At 37.6% G+C, this 20,164-nt stretch overlaps 1 protein-coding gene across 5 annotated transcripts in view; it reads left to right on the top strand.

The window, feature by feature from the left end:
* Positions 1-2,352: 2,352 nt before the first annotated feature.
* GMPR (guanosine monophosphate reductase) overlaps positions 2,353-20,164 on the top strand; it is a 90,422-nt gene continuing 72,610 nt past the window's right edge. The window contains exons 1-3 of one of the 5 annotated variants that reach the window (XM_031946817.1): positions 2,353-2,759; positions 10,299-10,418; positions 14,522-14,605. In XM_031946817.1, coding sequence (XP_031802677.1) covers positions 2,673-2,759; positions 10,299-10,418; positions 14,522-14,605 — 291 coding nt within the window. In that variant the 5' untranslated portion in view covers positions 2,353-2,672. The other 4 variants (XM_031946818.1, XM_031946820.1, XM_031946821.1 and 1 more) reach the window with 4 other exon arrangements.

Raw genomic sequence — 20,164 nt, 5'->3', positions numbered from 1 at the left:
ATTGATTTAAAAAAAAAAGACTTGAGATGGTATGGTGTAGTGGTCAGAGTTCTTACTAGCTTTGGTGTTAGCTCCCATCACTCCTATTTTCAAATTATGTGACATGGAGAAATCATTGATTTACTATCTATAAAATAACAGGGTGACTTCTAAGATTCCTTTTATCTTATAGTTCTATAAAGTCAACGGGTTTGTTTTATCATAAAGGCAACACTGATAGATATTGGGTAGTTAATTTGAAAACACTCTTAAATATTCAGGAAACTGGTATATTGTCTTTTGCTTCCTTTGACTGAGAAGGAAGCGAGGAGAAACAAGGAAAAGGATGTGGAAAGCTCCATAATATTATTGATTGGTATTTACACTAAAATTTATGTAATTTACTATTGTGTATCTTTATCATAGGATCAATAATCTGGGACTAGAAGAAACCTTAGCATTTAGCAAAATTATCTTATTTAGTAGATAAAAACTGGTGGTATTTTATCTAGACTTTATTGAATCTATTTCTGGCTATTAATGGGATCATGAAACTGTGGGACCCTGGGCAAGTCCCATTTTTGCCTCTGTTTTCTCATTTATATAATGAACTGGAGAAGGAAATGACAAATCTCTCCAATATCTCTGCCAAGAAAACTTAAAAAAGGAGTTAAAAAGAGTCCCACATGACTGGAAAAACAACTAAACAACAAAATCCCTGGATTCTTGGAAAATTACAAACTTGGGGTCATTGAAAACCCTCACATGCAGGATCTATACTCACCACTCTCTTCCTTTCTTTTGTTTATTTCTTTTCAGCAGAACCATTAATCATTAACCAAATGGAATTTTAAAAATTCCTTTATTAATATGCTTAGTGGAATGAGAATTCCTCAACTACCTCCCACTTTCCTCCAGATGCCTTAGGGCTATAGTTCTTAACCTTGTTTGTATCATGGACCCTTCTCTGAATGTTTTTAAACGAATTAAATGAAATAGAAAGGAAACCAACAGTACAGAAATAAAGATGTATTTTCCTCTCCAATTTCATTCTCTGCCATCCACCCACAGATATGGACCCCAGATCAAGAACCTCTGTATTAAAACTTGATTTTCTTATAGATCAGAGGCCCTGCTAAGCAATTGGCTGAGAAATTGAGCTTGATATAAATCTGTAGAAAATAGGCAAGAAGGTGGAAGGCTTTCTATTCCCCTTTAAATTCAACAGGTAGGTGACATGGTATTTAGCATCTAGGATAAACATTTATGTCCCAGTGTTCAACAAGAGTGTTATGTTGTTAAACTGAAACAGGAAGCAAAATGGGAAAGATAAGAAAGGGCAATATTATATAGCATATCCATGTGAGCAAGTGCAGATATATATGTATATATAAAACCAAAATTATTATTATGTATATGCTATATATACGTGGTAAGACACTGAAAAGGGGAGGGAAAAAGGTGAAAGGGAGGATGAAGAGGGGGAAGAAGAAAGGGAGGGAGAGAGAGAGAGACAGAGAGAAAGAGAGAGAGAGAGAGAGAGAGAGAGAGAGAGAGAGAGAGAGAGAGAAGAGAGAGAGAGAAAGATTTTTCCTGTAGTAGTTTTTCTACATTTTTTTTAACCTAAACAGGAAGATAATAAAAAAGATAAGGCACATGTGTAACAGTTTGTGCTTATAAACAGATAAATATGTATTTACAATTTACAAATAAATATGTTATATATGTGTGTACACATGTAGGTATTTGCATATATGTTTATTTGAGGGAGACAGAGACAGAAAGGGAGGAAATGATTAAGACAGAAATAGACCAGAAGGGGGGAAAGAAGGGGAAGTGAGAAAGAGACTGACAGACAGAGACAGAAAAGAGGGACAAGGAGAGATTGACAGAAACATAGAGGGGAAAAGACAGAGATGGGGGTGGGGGGGAGAGAGAGAGAGAGATACAGAGAGATAATCAGAGACAAGTGGACAGAAAGAGAAAAGAAAAATACATCTTTTTTCTTCTCAAAAAGAGAAAAGTGGGGGCTGAGAGGTCAGTGAGGCAGAGATACTGAGGGATACAGAGACATAGCCAGAGACAGAAAGGCTGGGGGAGGGGAGAGTTGTTTGCCGGGGTTGAGGAGCCGGTGAGTTGCCGCTAGAATGGTGTTCTTTTACCATCAGCTTTTCCTTAAACTGAGACTTCCTGTAGGATAACCATCCCAGCCCATCCCGATTCTCTAGACCTCCTCAGCGCTATTGATCACTCTGCTGCAATGTCCCGGCTCCCTGGGAGCCCCACTTGGAGGGAACGGGGATGAGAGGGGGGCGGGGGCGGGGGAGGGGAAGGAAGAAGGGAGGGAGGGAGGGAGGGCCGGAGAGAGGGAGGGAGAGTGAACCAGCAGCTGAGAGAGCCGGAGCAGGAAACTGGAGACCGCGAGCCGCCGGGCGTGCGCTCTGCAGAAGCCCGTTCTAAAAACAGCCCTCTCCTAATAAAGCGATGGAGCGGCCGGCCTCCCTGTAGTACTCGCCGGCTGCAGACCGTCAGCGCCAGCAGTCCCGAAGGCTTGGCAGCAGCCGGCCCCGCCGCGCAGCCGGCCGGCGTCCCCCTGCCCCTACCGCAACCAGGGGGCTTCTCTCTCCCAGGGCCGAAAAGGGAGAGTCCGGCGGAGAGGAAGAGCGAGGAACCCTGCCTGCAGACCCCACAAGATGCCCCGGGTAGATGCAGACCTCAAATTGGACTTTAAGGATGTCTTGCTCAGACCTAAGCGCAGCAGCCTCAAAAGCCGAGCCGAGGTGGGGGCCGAGCCCGAAGCCGCGTGATGGTTGTGTGCTTTGAGTTCCTATTTCTTTCCCTTTCCTCGGTACCTAACGTCAGAGTTCTGTTACATTGTTTTCCTTTCTGGGACTCCCGAGTTTAGTGCTGGGTTATTTCCCCCCGACCAGATGTGGTCAAGGTCGGCTGTTCCTTGCCAGAGCAGGAGAATGCCTTCCCGGCAGAGATAAAAGGAAAAGGGAGAATGAAGAGTTCTTCTTTCCCAAGACCGGGACTGGGCATTGGGGAATGGAGGGGAGGTAAGGCAGAGAGAAGACAGATTGAGAAATGGCCCTGCCGCAAGTGAGCGAAAGAATTGTTTCTGGGGATACCTTTGGACCGGACTTTTTATGTAGGGGTTTGTGTGTGTATTGGGGATGGGAGGGGACGCACAACACCTCTGGGTTTTTGCTGCTGTTCTCACTATTGAGAGCTGCTGTGGGCTTTACACTCGGGAGTGCCTGGAGTTTTCTGACTTTGGAAATGTAGCTCCAGATACATTTTGGTTGCTTGTGGAGCTGGTGGGCTTGGTGGGGGGCTCTTCTTCTGGGGTGGGATGGGGAGATATATTTCCGTTCTAAATATAACACTAAGGGATTGGGCAAGTTCCAGTCAGAACCTAAGTGTGGGAGAAAAATGTTGGGGGTGGGGAGGAAAGATCCCAGCAGGTGGTTGTGCTTTTTGTCATTTCTTCTTGGAATGGAATAAAAGCCTTCTTAGCAGACGGCAAGCCTTGTAAATGGCTTAAGAGGAGAGAAATTGAAGAGGATGAATGGTTGGTATGAGAACCTGGTGAGGGAAGGGAGAGGTCGAGGTATGGACAACCTAACTGATTCTTTGTGCATATTGGTGTTGATGACATAGCCTTGTCTTGGTGACTATAGTAGCTTAGGAAACTGGACACCATCACTGAGGCTAGAGACATAGGAGTAAACAGAGCAAGCCAGAACCAAGTTACTGCTGCATACAGTTTTAAAAACAGGAGCCTAAATCCCTGAGGCAAGCACACGTATCTGGCTACCCTGGTACCGGGCTTAGCATGACTTCTTGGTGGTACCTGGTACTGCCAACGAGGGTGTCTTATCCTACCTGAAAAAGGGCAGCTTTGTGCTTTTGCCCAGGAAACAGAAGTAAAGTCACCTTTGTGGAGTAACGGGGCTAGCTGGTTGGCTGGGGTGCGGTGCAGTGTGGTACAGGAAGAGGCTGGTCTAGAATTAACTCTCACCACTCTAGCTGGCAGAAGCTTAGTGCCCTTCCTTCCTGGTACCCTTCCATAGAGCCAGGGATGGCAAATGCTTTGTACTAAGCAGGACTAGTAGTGGCTTGCAAGATAGGACTTCAGGGCCCCAGGGAAATTTCCCTCTCCTCCTTTTGTGCACCGTAGGCCATTAAAAAACAGCTTCATTCATGTCCTGGCAGATTGCTGTAATACCTCTAAGGGACAAAATTTTAAGCATTTCCCAACTGGAGATAAGGGTCAAAGTGAACTTGTGGATAGGAGAGGTAATACCATTCTTCTGAAAGGCCATTCATCACTTATTCAGGAGCCTGTTACGGGCAGATATTGGGGTGAAGATAACTGTAAAAAGAGATAGTAATGGAGTGCTGAAGGTAGCACTGAAGGATATTGTAGAAACTAAAGAAAAACAGTTTATTACACAATAAACTTTCTGGGAGCTACCCCAGATGATGGGGCAGGAGGCATTGTGACAGAAAACAGGGCAGAGGGAACAGAATCATATGGCTTGGTCAGGTATTCTCAGGCTTCTGACTGGTTGGGCCCCCTGGGGAAATTGTAGAATAAATTCCAAGTGTGATTACTAGAAAATAACAGTGTTCACAAAATCCTAAACATAGCACATGACTGGGCTTCTTAGTGCCTAGACAAACCTGTCATTTGATGATATCCCTCCCTACCCTTGACTTGTCCTTGGCATCCTAATAAGAATATTACTGAGGTGATGCCTCAGTTGAATCACAGAAATTCAGAACTGGGAAGGACCAACAGCCTCTAGTTGTAACAAACCTGATGTAGAATCATCTAGCCTTCTTTGGAAGGCCTTAATAAGGATATAATAAGAATAAGGAAATAATAATAGAATAAGGATGATAGGCTCTCAAGAGGTTAGATGATGTGTCCAACATCACATATATAGTAAGTAGCTGAGCAAAAATTTGAACCCATTCCTTCTGGGAGTATTTCTCAGTCCCCTTTCTACCAGGTAAAAATGGCTACTTCCTAAGGCAATCCATTCCGTTTTTAGAAGGTACTAGGAAGGATGTTTTTCCTTCTGTTAAGCCTGAATTTTACTCTTCGCATCAAAAAATTAGATAAATGAAGCACCTATTAAATGCTTACTGAATGCCAACATTTTGCTTAGTGTTGGGGATGCAAATACCTATAAAATTCCCAAATGAGTTCTTACTCTCATGGAGCTTACATTTTAATAGAGGAAACGAAAAATATAAATGGTGAGCTGGACAGGGAGAACTACTTCTGAGAGAGAGGCTGAACCTCTCTCAGGAAATGGTGATCCCTGCCTGGGACTCACTTGTCTGGAAGACAGGCCTCAGACTTAGCTGCAAAGATTCCTTAGAGGTAATTTAGTTCATTTAACAAGTGAGGAAATGGGAAAGTAGGTGACTCTTATAAAGTAACAAAGCTAGAAAAGGTTATGCCCATGGCTGCCAGTTCTGTCTTCTGGGATGAAACAAGAAACCTTCCCTCTTCTACATGTATACAGATGCTGCTGCACAGTGAGAATGTCTCCATTTCATTCATGCCCTGGGTTCTTTTTAAATTTTAAATTGTATTCTACATTTTTGACTTTGATCTTCCTTGCTTTCCATCTGGATCCTTATAATGATCCTGTGAAATAGATGCTATTATTTTTGTTTTAGAGCTAAAGAAACTAAGGCGCACTATATCTGAACCTGGATTTGCACTCCAGACTTCCTTACTCGAAGCCCAGCACTATATCCACAGGGCCCCCTAGTTACCAGGCAGGGGCGTGTGCTGGATTGTTAAATTCAGTTGTTAGATTTTTAGTGAGAATGCACAAAAATGTTAATAATCCAGATTAAACTGAAAAGTGAGTCTTGCCTAAATTTGTTTTCATGGAGAGGGTTGTTGAATATTTACAAGCATATCACCAGATTATTTTGGCTAAGGTCTGCGTCTGTGATCCTCAGTGTCCTAATCTGTGTAATGAGAGTTGGACCATACAACTGTTGGCAGCTTTAAGATCCTATGATCTTTTAAACTTCTGTTGGACTTCAGAACTGCTGGAGATGCCTTCTGAATCTTGGAAACTGAGGGTCATAACTTCCCGAGGGATCTCTCTGAACTGACACTGTCACTTAACATATACTGTTTTAGGCCAGAGTCTTATTCAAAGATCCAGATTAGATGGGAGCTCCACCTACTTCTCTAGCTGAGGAGCCAGGGACAGAGCTATTTGAATGAACATTTGTCTTCTCATTGATCTTAAGGCAGTGAGTTGATTGATTTATTTTCTTGCTTAAGGGGTCAAAAGCAGGCTTAATAGCTTGAAACAGGGGTCAAACAGGGGTGTATGTGCCTTGTGGGCCTGCTCCAACCAGAAATCAACCACTTCATATTAAATGTCAGCAGTTTCTTAAATGCCACTGATGTTTTAGAAATAAATTCTTTCACTATTCATCTCCATATACTAAAAAAAAAAAAATAATAATGATAGTTAGCATGTATATGCTGCTTTGAGATTTGCAAAACATTTTACAAATAAGATTTTGTTTTAACTTTACAAGAGCCCTGGGAGGTGAGTACCCTTATTATTCCCATTCTATAGATGAGGAAACTGAGGCACAGAAGTTGAATGACTAGCTAACAAATCCCTAAGGCTGGATTTGAACTCGGGTCTTCCTCGTTCAAATACAGTACTCTATTCACATTTATAAATGGCTTAAACATTGCAAGACACTATTAATACATTATCTCATTTGATCCTTACAACTAACTACCTAACAAGGCATGTGCTGCAGGTATTGTTATCTTATGAAAGAATAAATTGAGGCTGAGAAAGATTCTGCCAAGAAAAGTTCAAATGGGGTCACAAAGGGTCTGATGCTTCTGAAAACTACTGAACAACCAACAACAAATAACTCAAGGCCAGATTTTGTCCTTTTTTTTCCTTTTCCTTTCCTTTTCTTTTTTCCTTTCCTTCCTTCCTTTTTTCCTCCCTTCTTTTCTCACTCCCTTCTTCTCTTCCTCTCTTTCTCTTTCCCTCCCCCTCTTTTTTCCTTTCTTCTTTCTTTCTTTTTATCCTTTCTTTCTTTCTTTTTTTTTTTTTTTTACAATTGGGATTAAGTGACTTGCCTGCTATTAAGTGGTAAATATCTGAGGCTACATTTGAATTCAGTGATTCCAGGGTCAATATGCTATCCACTGTATTATCTAGCTGCCCCTTAGGCCAGATTTTGAAGTCAATTTATCCTAATTCCAATTCTGTTAACCTACCCAGTACTTTGCTTTAGAATGAAGATTAATGACACATATCTAGATCTGTATCTAGATATAAAGGAACAGTTTCCCTAGAAGCAAGAATTCACTTTACATAAAGATCTAGAGATTATCAGGACTTGTGTTTTCCACAGCTAGTTCTGGTTTGTATATGTTGCTAATAGTTCTTGGATTGCCAGGGCAATAACTAGAATGCACAGCATGAATTAAACTATGTGTATCTTGAAAATATAATTGTAGAGGCAGTTAGGTGGCACAGATATTTGACATGTACTAACCGAGTGACCCCAAATAAATTATTTAATCCTGATTGTTTCACTTAAAAAAAAAAAAGAAAAGAAAAAGTATAACTTCAAACTTAGTTTTTGAAATGCTAATTATTTAGGCCAAGACAACCAAAGGACAGATCATTCTCTGTCCTGATTATGGCTAATCTACTTATTAGATATAATCACTGTATTTCAGAAATATTTTCTTCGTGGAAGTAGAACCAAGATTGAGGGTGAGGAAATAAACTGCCACGTGCTTATGCAATTAGGGCATTATTTCTTTTCAATGTTTTTTTTTTTTTTTTTCTGTTTTTAACAAATTGGTGTGTGTTACATATAGCATTATTCATTGTGAAAAAAAATGAACTTCATATGAAGAAACCAGGCATGTGGCTAGCTAGAATGGACAACATTTAAAAAACTTTTCATCCTAATAATAAAGCCAAAATAATTTTCAGGGGTGAAACTCCTATCTACATAGTAAGATAGTCTCTCATTTAAGTGGATCTCTTTTTCCCTGAACAGATTTTGGTTACAGAAATAAATAGTCACTATAAGAAAAAACACTGATCTTGACCTTCATTTAGGGATTATTGGTCCAATCTAGTCAATAAATTTTTCTGTCTGAGTAATGTGCTTGAAATATGAAATTATTTTCAATTGAAAGGGAGAGGTCAGGGAAAGGACAAAACTCTAAATATATATTGTTAAAAATGAACACTCTTGCTAATGAATTGGGATGTAGAGAACTGAATTATGGATATAAATGTGATAGAATGCTATTGTGATAAAATAAATGATGAAGGGAGGTGGCTTCAGAAAAAACTTGAAAGAACTTATATAAAATGATGCAAAATGAAATGAGCAGAAACAGGAGATATAATTAATAATAAAAGCAATATTGTAAAGATGATCAGCAGTAAAGATTTAGTAACTCTGATTAACATAATGATCCATCACTATTCCAGAGGACTCATAATGAAAAATGCTATTTACCTCCAGATAATGTATGGACTTAGAGCATAGATTGAAGTATATTCTTTTATCTTTATTTCTTTTCCTTAGGTTTTTGTTGTTTTGTTTTCTTTTGGAGGGTTTTATTGGAATTGGCAAATGTTGGAAATATGTTTTTGTGCAACTTCATATGTATAATAGGTATTATATTTCTTGTCTTTTCAATGGATTTGGGATAGCATGAAGGGAAGGAGATAATTTGGAACTGAAAAGAAAAAGAAAAAAATTAAAAATAAATGAAAATGAAAGCTCTTGATTTAATTAAGAGCTATGGGGTTAGTTTAGACTTTGTTCCAAAGTACTTTAAAAGCAACAGAACCAGGGAAACTAGGTGACACAGTGGATAGAGCACCAGTCCTGAAGTCTTCAGGACCTGAGTTTAGATCTAGTCTCAGACACTTAACACTTACTGGCTGTGTAACCTCGGGCAAGTCACTTATCCCAACTGCCTCAGCAAAGAAAAAAAAATGTAGAAATACAACCAGCCTTTCATTTATTCCACCATTTCACCTGTGGTATCTTCAGCATGGCATCCAAGTGTCATTTGAGAAGAGCTACAATTGTTCAATTTATTGGCCAGGTGTATGTAATTTTGCAAGTGTTTGGCTGAGTTGGGTGCTGATAAACATATAATAACTGGCTTTCCAAAAACAAAATAAAACCCAAACCAAACCAAAACAAAAAGCTTGTGCTCAGCTAAACACTTAAATTTTATGTGTATTATTAATATTTCTTCCATTCCTTAAGTCTATAAATCAATAAAACAAATCAATCAAGCCCTGATTAGTAACATCGTCTTCCAAGATATAAATGCTTATACAACAAATTTAAGTTTGCCCTCCTGAGCAGATCTGAGATGTCTCCAGTGTACTCTTGGTTTGATCCCAACTCATTGCTCTTGATCAAGCTACCACTGTGTCTGTCATATTAGATGTTCCTGATCTTGGGATTAGACAGTGGCTGCCTAATCATGTGATCTCAGAATTCCAAAAGAAGTAATGTCCCTCTTCTCTAACAACTTGAAATCCAGAGGGATCAGATCTCTGACTCCCTAATAGACTAACCACAGCTTTATAAAATAAACTCTTAAGAGTAAAAAAAGATGAAGAACTAGAAAAATAAAGGGTAAATTATTTGGAGATAATGTAACAGTGATTAAAATGTCTGGGTCTGGATGGGGTTAGTTAAGAAGGAAGTGATTTTGAAATTGAATCAGTTTCAAAAGAGGCTTGGCAAAGAAGTTGGTGGGGAGAATTCTGGTGCAGAAAGGTTTGGGCAGTGTACAAAGTGGGCAAGGGTGACAGATGGCCTTTCAGAGCTGGAATGAAGAACATGAACTAGAAAGTAAGGTTAGATTTGGGAAGTTAGGTAAAGAAGGGCTTATTAGCAAAAGGTCTTAATACCTGATACTGAGCTTCATTTTGTGTCAGAATATTATTTTTGGTCTTTATGAGTCTTGCAAAGAAATAATTGTAACAGACTTACCCAGCAGAGATTTCAGCATTTAAACTAGAAGTAATCCATTGCCTTTTGTTCTTGGTGATATACAGAAAACAGCTTTTATTCCTTTGTGGAAAATAAATCTAACATCAGAATGGATTCACTGAGCCATATTCTTCATTTATGTTCTGCCCCCCAATTCCATCTTCATTAAATCCCTATGTTTTGAACAAGCCACATGGGAAAGTTAGAAGAAACATGGAGAAAGCACTTAACCTTTTCATTTTTCCCTATAGGTAGATCTTAAATGCAGCTTCACATTTCGCAACTCCAAGCAGACCTACTCAGGAATCCCTGTCATTGTGTCTAATATGGATACAGTTGGTACTTTCGAGATGGCTGTGGTGATGACTCAGGTAACTTGTTGGGGAAGGAAGGATTTTTCTCTCTTTTCTTTATAGTTGGGAATTGGAAAATTGCCCTCTGGATGTTTGCAGAGTGAAATAAGTTCCAATTGGTGTTTCATCAGTCAGCTATGGATGCAGCAGTGATGGGAGGGAAAAAACCAAGGATTTAGCTTATTTCATTAGGAGAAATAGAGCAGTTCCATTGTCCATAATGATTCTTCAGCTCAACTCCTGGTCAAGAACTTAAGTGAGATGAACCTCTTCACTTGCAACAATCAAATAATAGGAACCATTGATTAGCATCCTTTCTTTCCCTACCCATGTGTTATAAAAACTAGTTTGGAGAGCTTGAAGTATTAAGAAACTCGATTGTTTAGTTGATGCTAGAGAGAAGAGCTATGATGTCAAGATTTAAAGCCTGCACTTTAAATTCTATCTGTAAAAACAAAAACACATTTTGATAGTGCTAGAAGGCTATCTCTTCTGGTGTTGTGAATTTTTTCTTTTTATATTAAACTTGAAAGATCAATATAACATAAAAGACTTGTTACCCCACCCCACCCTTTTCCAGAAAATATCTCTCCTATAAGTTATAGTTCTGATTTAGAATAGTTAAATACCCCTTGAAAAACTTGTCTTTTATTTCTTTGGCTTCCAACTGTACAACACAGTTCTTTGCACATAGTTGGTCCTTAATAAATGCTCCCTTGAGAGCCATGATATTGCATGTGATGATTGCGAATCTAAAAAAAAAAAATCAAAAAAAAGAGGGAAAAAAATCTTTGGCTAAAATAAAATGAGTTTTTCCTATGAAGGTAGCTAATATAGTCACAGGACTTACTGAGACTTATTGTTATGATTAGAATGAAATTTTTTGGAACAATTTTTATACTTAGCAAATGAGTTGGATCACATCATAGCAATTATATGCTTGGCCTTAGAAGTCATTGAACATAATCTTCCTCTTGTCCTGGATAGTTAGTTATCTATCTTATAATTTAATACCTCCAGCAAGTAGGGTATTCTTAATGTCTCATAAAATCAAGTCAACAAGCATTTATTATATACCTGCAATGTGTTGGGCATATTGCTAAGCTCTGGGAAATACAAAGAAAAGAGGAAATAGTTCTTATTTTCAAACAGCTTCTTCAAGGCCTTTAATGCTTCAAGTTTTTCTCAACAAACAAGCAAGGTAAATAATTCAAATATCATCATCATTATTATTCTTGTTAATAGCTAACATTTGGATGGCACCTATTATGTTCCAAGAATTGTGCTAAACACTTTACAATTATTATCTCATTTGATCCTCACAAAACCCCTGGGAGATAAAGTGCTATTATAATCCCCATTTTACATTTGAGGAAACTGAGAAAAACAGAAGTTAAGTGACTTGCCCAATTAGTAATTATCTGAGGCTAGATTTGACTCTAGGGCTGATGCTCTCTACCTAGGTTATCATTTCTATTTTACAGATGAGGAATTGGGCCATTCTGATTTTATTTTATTTTATTTTTTTTTTAATTTAATTTTTTTATTTAATAGCCTTTTATTTACAGGATATATACATGGGTAACTTTACAGCACTAACAATTGCCAAACCTCTTGTTCCAATTTTTCACCTCTTACCCCCAGCCCTCCCTAAATGGCAGGATGACCAGTAGATGTTAAATATATTAAAATATAACTTAGATACATAATAAGTATACATGACCAAAACATTATTTTGCTGTACAAAAATAATCAGACTCTGAATTATTGTACAATTAGCTTGTGAAGGAAATCAAAAATGCAGGTGTGCATAAATATAGGGATTGGGAATTCAATGTAATAGTTTTTAGTCATCTCCCAGAGTTCTTTTTCTGGGTATAGCTAGTTCAGTTCATTACTGCTCCATTAGAAATGATTTGGTTGATCTCGTTGCTGAGGATGGCCTGATCCATCAGAACTGGTCATCATCTAGTATTGTTGTTGAAGTATATAATGATCTCCTGGTCCTGCTCATTTCACTCAGCATCAGTTCGTGTAAGTCTCTCCAGGCCTTTCTGAAATCATCCTGTTGGTCATTTCTTACAGAACAGTAATATTCCATAATTTTCATATACCACAATTTATTCAGCCATTCTCCAACTGATGGACATCCATTCAGTTTCCAGTTTCTAGCCACTACAAAAAGGGCTGCCACAAACATTCGTGCACATACAGGTCCCTTTCCCTTCTTTATAATCATTCTGATTTTAGACATCACAATTGATAGGATATTCTTTTTTATATTGACTTGAAATCTGTCTCCATATAACTTTTTCTCATTGGTCTTGGTTTTCCCTATTGAAGCCCCAAAGACTAAGTCTAATGAATTAAGGATTTTGTATTCCAACACATATATAACTTAATAATAATTTTCCCTAAGCTCAGATTTCAGTCAGCTCCAGTGGTTTCCTATTGCCTTTAGGATAAAATACAAACTTTCTTTAGCTTTTAAAGCCTCATACAACTTGACCTCAGTCTATCTTCCAGCTTTATTGGACATTATTTTCCCTTCTATACTCTGTGATTCAGTCAAACTGGCCCTCTTTTTCTTCCTCACACATGACAAGCCATTTCTCATCTCCAATCTCTGTGTCTCTGTACTAGACATCCCTACTTCTTGGAATATGTTTCCTCCTTACCTTTGCCTCCCAGAGTCTCTTTCTTTAAGATATAGCAAGTTTCTCAACTCAAACAACCTTTTATTTAGCTACTATGTAATATTTGTATTTATTCCTTTTACATTTGTGCTATTTATGTTTATATATGTGGTTTCTATGTACTCCTTAAAAATAAAAAAAAATTTCATTCTTTACTACTATCTAGTACAGTCTCTACACAAGTGCTTAAATACTTGACTGTTATTAATCGTGCCCTCCAGCAGTATAATTTTAACCCTTCTATACCTACCTATCAAATGTGATCCTCCTTATTCATGTCTTTCAATTAGTTCACTACTGGGGCTCTACCTTTTGTTCTGGGGGACTTTCTTGCATTCTCTTGATATGAAACAAGTAAGTCTTTATTGGCAATCCCCCATTCTTAAAATGTGAACAGTCTGTCTCTTTTATTTGAGTAGGATCACGGTCATATATTTCTTTTGACTATATCTTTTATTTCATTTTAACCAGTGTAATAATTTTTTTGGAGGAAACATGTTGCTGTATTTTCATACCAAATTTGTGGGCTTCAATTATTCTTTTGATCTTCAGTTTCAGTTATTCAAAGATGGTAGTACTCTCTGTTTTAGTCATTTTAATTCAATAAACATTTATTAATTAAACATTTAATTCAATAAGCATTTATTAAGCACCTACTATGTGTCAGGCCCTTGAGCATACAATCTAATCTGATAGCCATGCAGCGGCCTTTGTTCTTGGAATGCCATTGGAGTTCCCCCTTCTTTTATATACTTCTGTGCCCTCAAATTATGACCTCTAGGATAGATCTCTTTTTGGGGGGCATTTAATCTATTCTGGTTGTTCTTCTCCATCTTTGTTTTCTTCAGTGCTATTTCCACTTCATAAGACCTCTTGGCCTCTACAGAGCCCTTACTTATCACATCCCACTGTCTCAGGAACTATTCTAGGTTTAGGTTAGGTACAAGAAAGAACTTACTGAGAATCAGAATTGGAATCAGATACCAGCTAATGCTTTTTCTTGGTGTAGCCTTGGCTGAACCACAAGCTTGGCTTAGAAACACAATGAAAGCTTCTCTTGACAGGGATGATTCTTTTGACCATTTACGGAGGTGACATGGAATTCTGAGCAGGAATTCTGTACAGAATCTCTAAGGACTTTTTCATCCCACTCATGGCAATGTCTTACTGACCCCATTATAAACGCTAATCTCATTGCAGGCACCTCCCAATCAGGACAAAATTGCAAACATGGTTTTGTGAATGTCATTACTTACCCAGACACCTTAGCTATCTGCTACCTCTTGGGAATGTATTCAAAGCAAGGTACATGTGAGTGTCAGGAAAATGGATACTTTGAGGCTGTGAGATAATAACTGCCATATGGCCTGAAGGAAAATGGGCTGACTTGGCTTCTAACCCTAATGATGTTGTTTTGTTTCCCAGCATGCCATGTTTACAGCGATTCATAAGCATTACACCCTGGAGGACTGGAAGCTGTTTGCCACAAATCACCCAGAATGCCTGGAGGTATGATCACATTATGATTATTGATCATTTGACTCATGTCAAGGTGTATTATGTTATATTGGGAAGAAAAAATACAATACTAGGTTTTCCAAGGTATTTGGAGTAGAAAGAGAGAAGCATGATATTTTGAATGTAGTGTATATTTTTTATATAGAAAGCTGGTTCAAGTGGAGTGTCATGTGTAATTCTAAGGATTTGGATTAGATGACTTCTGGCATCTCAGTTTTGGGATTCTGGGATTCAGTTTTATGATTCTATGATCCCATCTCTATGAGATCTTCCAATAGTAGACTCAGTCAAACAGAGAATGCTGCCTCTGGGGAGAATGAAAACCTAAAAATGGAAGAAACCAGATTGATTTTTTTAAAAAGGCACTGGTAAAAGCAGAAGATGATAGGTATGTCTATTGTTTCAAAGTAAAGAAAATCTGGTAGAGGTCACTCAGTTCTATTGATAAGATGGGGGTGTCAAAGAATTAAAAGAGAGGAGCAATAACCTTAGTAGAAGGAAGCAGTGAAACAGTGGAAAGAGCACTGCTTCTAAAATCAGAGGCTCTCAGTTCAAAAAGTTCTTTTGATATTCAACTACCTATGTGAGAATAAGTGAGTCATTTTCCTTCCTTGGTCCTCAGTTTAATCAACTGTATAATGAAGAGATTGAACTAGATTGCCTTTGGAGTCCCTTTTATGTTCCTTTGATTGATCTTATGAATATTTATTTTTCTACGGACTGGGCTCCAAAGACAGACTCTGAGGTCATCAAAAGAGGGAACTGTTTTCAGATGGTTTTTGATATTATGTGAAATTACTAGCAAACTCTTCAAAGAATTATTTTTGTTAGACTAAAAAGTATTATAGATTTTTGTATGAGAGAGAAAACTCCTTATCTTTTTTTTCCTCTTGGAAAACCTGTTTTGAGTCCTAGCATGTTATAGCAGAAACAACACTGGATTTTGCTGGTATAATAAATAAAATGCTGTACCTGGAGTGTAGAAGACTCATCTTCCCGAGTTCAAATTGGCCTCAAGACAATTCTTTTGCTAGCTGTGTGACCTTGCAAGTCATTTAATACTGTTTGCCTTAGTTTCTTCATCTGTAAAAATGATCTGGAGAAGGAAATGGCAAACCACTCCTTTTTCAAGGAGTGTCTTTTCCAAGAAAATCTCAAATGAGATCATGAAGAATTGGATATGACCGAACAACAACAAATATGTGTAATAATACTTGCAAATATCTACCTTTCAAGGTAGTTGTGGATAATGTGTATAAAATGATTGTACATTTTAAAGTACAATATAGATTTGCAAAAGAAAAACAACTTGAGTAGACAAAGAAACTGTCAGAGAATCAGTATGAGAAGGGGAATTAATATGTTTACAGTATTAGAACAGAGACAATGGGGATTAAGAAATCCAGTCATGTGCAATAGGGCCTACTTAAGTTTCTTAAAGAAAATGTTTTTGCTTTCCCTTGGGCCATTAACAGTTCTGAATGGGAGGTTTGGGGAGTATAACCTCTGTTTCTAGCCTGAAACTCCAAACCAAATCCAATCTTAATATAACTTCTGAATATAAAAGCAGCAACTAGTCATACCTTTAAACAAAGAAAATGTTAGCATGGTAGAAAAGAAAGGCAAACATGGCCAGCTCTGCTTCTTCCTAATTCATTCCTAAGGGTTTTTTTTCAGTGGTTTCTGAGGTAATGCTAACAGAAAATTTATCATAAGCCACATAAGAGATGCCCTTCATGGGACTAAAAAAGGGTCACTTTGTGACTGCCAAGTTCTGTTGCCTCATACTGATTGCTGCTGTAGAGGTCACATGTAGTTCTTTGTTACCTGAGTCAGTACATTAATTATGCCTGGATTCTGTTTAATGAGAAGATAGTTCCCTAAGATAAAAGATTACAGTGACTCTACGTAACTGAACAGCTGATATTTTGTTTTCATTTTACAACTTGCAAGTGATTGATGTCTATTTTCTCCTCCTTCCCCTTTGTCTTAAAAAAACCTTTTGAGAAACCTGTTAATGGACAATTGATGTTTCCCCTCCCCCCCAATCTCCATTTCTGTAAATACAGTTTTGGACACTTCATTAATCAGAACCTCAACTTTTATTATGAATTCTGAAAATCTGATTTATTCTGCCCAGAGTCTAATTAGAAAGTGAAATTTTAAAAGCTCATGAGTCCTGAGGAAAATTAGTAACCTAAATTGATAGAATCTCAAGAGTTGCAAAAGAACTATTTAAACCAACCTGGATCTTTTCAAGAATCCCTTTGATTGATAGATTCCATTAGTGGTCATCTCATCTTTTTTTGAATTGAGACCTAAACTTATTATCTTCCCAAATGGCTCAGTCTATTGGGGATTACTAATTGTAAGTGAGTCTTCTCTTTTGTTGTTGTTCAGTCATTTTCAATTATGTCCAACTCTTCATGACCTTATTTGGGGTTTTCTTGGCAGAGATACTGAAATGGTTTGCCATTTCCTTCTCCAGCTTATTTTACAGATAAGGATATTAAGGCAAACCAGGTAAAATGACTTGCCCAGAGTCACACAGCTAGTAAGTGTCTGAGGCCAGATTGAAACTGAATCTCCAAGCTGGGATACTGCATTTACTATACAATCTACCTATTCTAGTCTTTCCTTATATTGTGTTGAAATCTCTCTCACTTTTATCCATTATTTTAGGTTTTTTCCCTTTGGCACCAACAGAAGAATCTAAACCCATTTCCACATAGATAGATAGAGATAGGAACTGGACCTAATCATTTAATTGATATAGAGAACTTACAGATGAAGAAGTAGCCCTTCCCTTGCCAGTGCAGGTCGAACGTTTGTTGTAGCTTACTTATGGTCTTGAGTTGCCTACAGTAGTGGCTTCAAACTCAAATCGAAACAGGACAAGGATCCTTGTGGATGCATATTGACTTAAAAAACCATATATTTACATTATCTATGTTCTATTCTATTTTTATTTATATTGTTAACTATTTCCCAATTATAATCTAGTTATAGCACTCTGAGAAATGGTTGATACCTTTTGTCTAGCACTAAGATGAAAATGACTTAGCCAGGCTCATACAGCCAATATTTGTCAGAGGCAGGATTTGAACCAGATCTTCTTGATTTCAAGACCAGATCTTTATGGACTTGTCATGTCGTTTCCACATGACATTCTTTCAAATGCTTAAAAAAATTTATTAGACCTCCCCTAATTTTGCTCTCCAGACTAAACATCCTTAATTAGTATAACAATTATGATTTGATTTCTAGTCTTTGACCATTCTGGTTACCCTTTTCTAAATATTCTTTAACTTCTTAGTGTTGTTTGTGAATACAATTCCCAGAACAGAACAAAATATGCTCTATATAGTCCGACCAAGACAGCATATAACAGGCCTGTATGTCCAAGTGATCTGTGGTAAATGCCCTTATATCTGTTTCTGCCTCCATTGACACTGCTCCAAATGTTTCCCTGTCTCTGATTCCTGGAGGTCCCCCATGAATCTGTCTTTGCAATATTCAGTGCTATTCTGTAACTCCTCACCGCCTCCTCAGTCCTGCTGTGTGTTAACTGTCAGTGAAACATATGAGATCAAATTTGCTTCCTTTAAAATTTAGGAGTAGCTAGGTAGCGAAGTGGATAAGCACTGGACTGGGAGTCAGAACTGAATTCAAATTTGTCCTTAGATACTTACTAGTTGTGTGACCCTGCACAAACCCTTCCTTTACTCTTAAATAATAATACTTACCTCCCTGGCTTGTTGTGATGATTAAGTGAATGACTGTAAAGTACTTAGTACAGTACATGACACAGAGGTACAATATAAATGCTAGATGTTGTCATTACAATCATTGCCATTATTATTTCTTGTCCACCTTGCTTATCACCAATACTTTTCTGTATCTGAGCCTGTCACTAAGAGTCAGGAAGAGGGGATTTGGGGCTGATCATTGTACCAAACTCTGGCCATACAAAGACAGGCAGAAACATTAATTTCAAAGATACTATAGTTTAATAGAAGAGACAATATGTAAACAATTATATAAATGCAAGAAAAATATAGTAAAAATGATAAATATTTCTAGAAGAAGGAACTAATGGGAGGGAAAAATTTCATGTAGAAGGTAAGATCTAAGCAGAAATGAAAAAGGAGATCATTCCAGAAAACTTACAGTCAAGATGGTGTGGTTTGTGTATGGAACAAGGTCAGTGGCTGGATGTGGATCATAGAATACAGAGGAAGGGAATAAAGTATAAGAAGATGGGAAAGGTTGGAAAGGGCCAGATTGCAAAGACCTTTAAAAGACAGACAGGGTTTTATATTTGATCTCAGAGGTAATTAGGAGGCACTGGAGCCTGTTGAGTATGAAGGTGACTTACTTACACCTGTGATTTAGGAAGATTATTTTTGGTAGGTGAATGGAGGATAAATTGGAGTGGAAAGGGAGGCCAATGAAAAGGCTACTGTTATAGTCCAGGTGTTAAATAATGAGGGTCTGTCTCAGGCAGCCCAGTTGTCAAAAAGGGAAGTGTAGAAGTTCTAGAAATAAACTTTCTTCAGTAAATTGTAAACTCTTTTAAGGGCAGGGCTTGGGGTGTGCATGCGTGTGTGTGTGTGTGTGTGTGTGTGTGTATCTATCTTCAGCCACCTATTGCAGTACCTGGGATGAAGTAGGATCATAAAATCATAGATTTGAGTTAATTCGCTTTCTTTCCTAAGTTTAACATAAAAAGAATTCTGCAAAAAATAAGTGAATAAATTCTAATTGAAGAATTGAAGTTTAAAAAAAAAAAGATTTAGAGCTAGAAGCTTACTGAAGCACATAAAAATAGGATTTGAATTTGGGTCTTTATGACTCAACTTGGCACTCTACTGTATTATCTAGCTTTCTATGTTTTAGATAGATGAGTGGAAAAACTTTGAAAGCAGATGACTGTTTCATGGAGAGACATGAAGATTTAATGTTACCTTCTTTATCAACTAATATTTCTGTAGTACTTTTAACAGTACATTATCTTCAATATTAGCTCAAGAGATGGATAATGCAAGTATGATTGTCCCTGCTTTAGAGATGAAGAAATTGGGAGTAAAGATAATAAAGGCCTTATTTCAGATTTGGGATTTCAACCCACACAAGCTTTCTGACTTCAGGCCCTAAGCACTCTCTATGGCATATATCTCTTCCATTTATTGAAGTGATATATTATGATGGTACACTAGAAAGAATGACAATTTCAGAGCTAGAAGAGCTAGAATTAAGTCTCACTTCTGACATTCTGTGGAACAAATCTCCTAAGCTCCATGGGCCTCAGTTTTCTTATCTGTAAACAAGGAATTGGACTAGATAGCCTTTGAGGTATTTTTAAAAATTTAACTCTATAACTATGATCTCTGTTAATATTTCTTGAATTATATTTCCTCCATTAGAACATAAGTTACAAGGACAAAGACTGCTTTGTTTTGTCTTTGTATCTCTATTATTTAACATATGTGTTATTGTAGGTTAGTCATTTCATTAATTTCTGATTCTTTATGAGTCTATTAGACTTTT

Source organism: Sarcophilus harrisii, chromosome 1 (assembly GCF_902635505.1).
Source record: "Sarcophilus harrisii chromosome 1, mSarHar1.11, whole genome shotgun sequence".
Taxonomy (NCBI): domain Eukaryota; kingdom Metazoa; phylum Chordata; class Mammalia; order Dasyuromorphia; family Dasyuridae; genus Sarcophilus; species Sarcophilus harrisii.
This window is presented reverse-complemented; position numbering and strand designations above follow the sequence as displayed.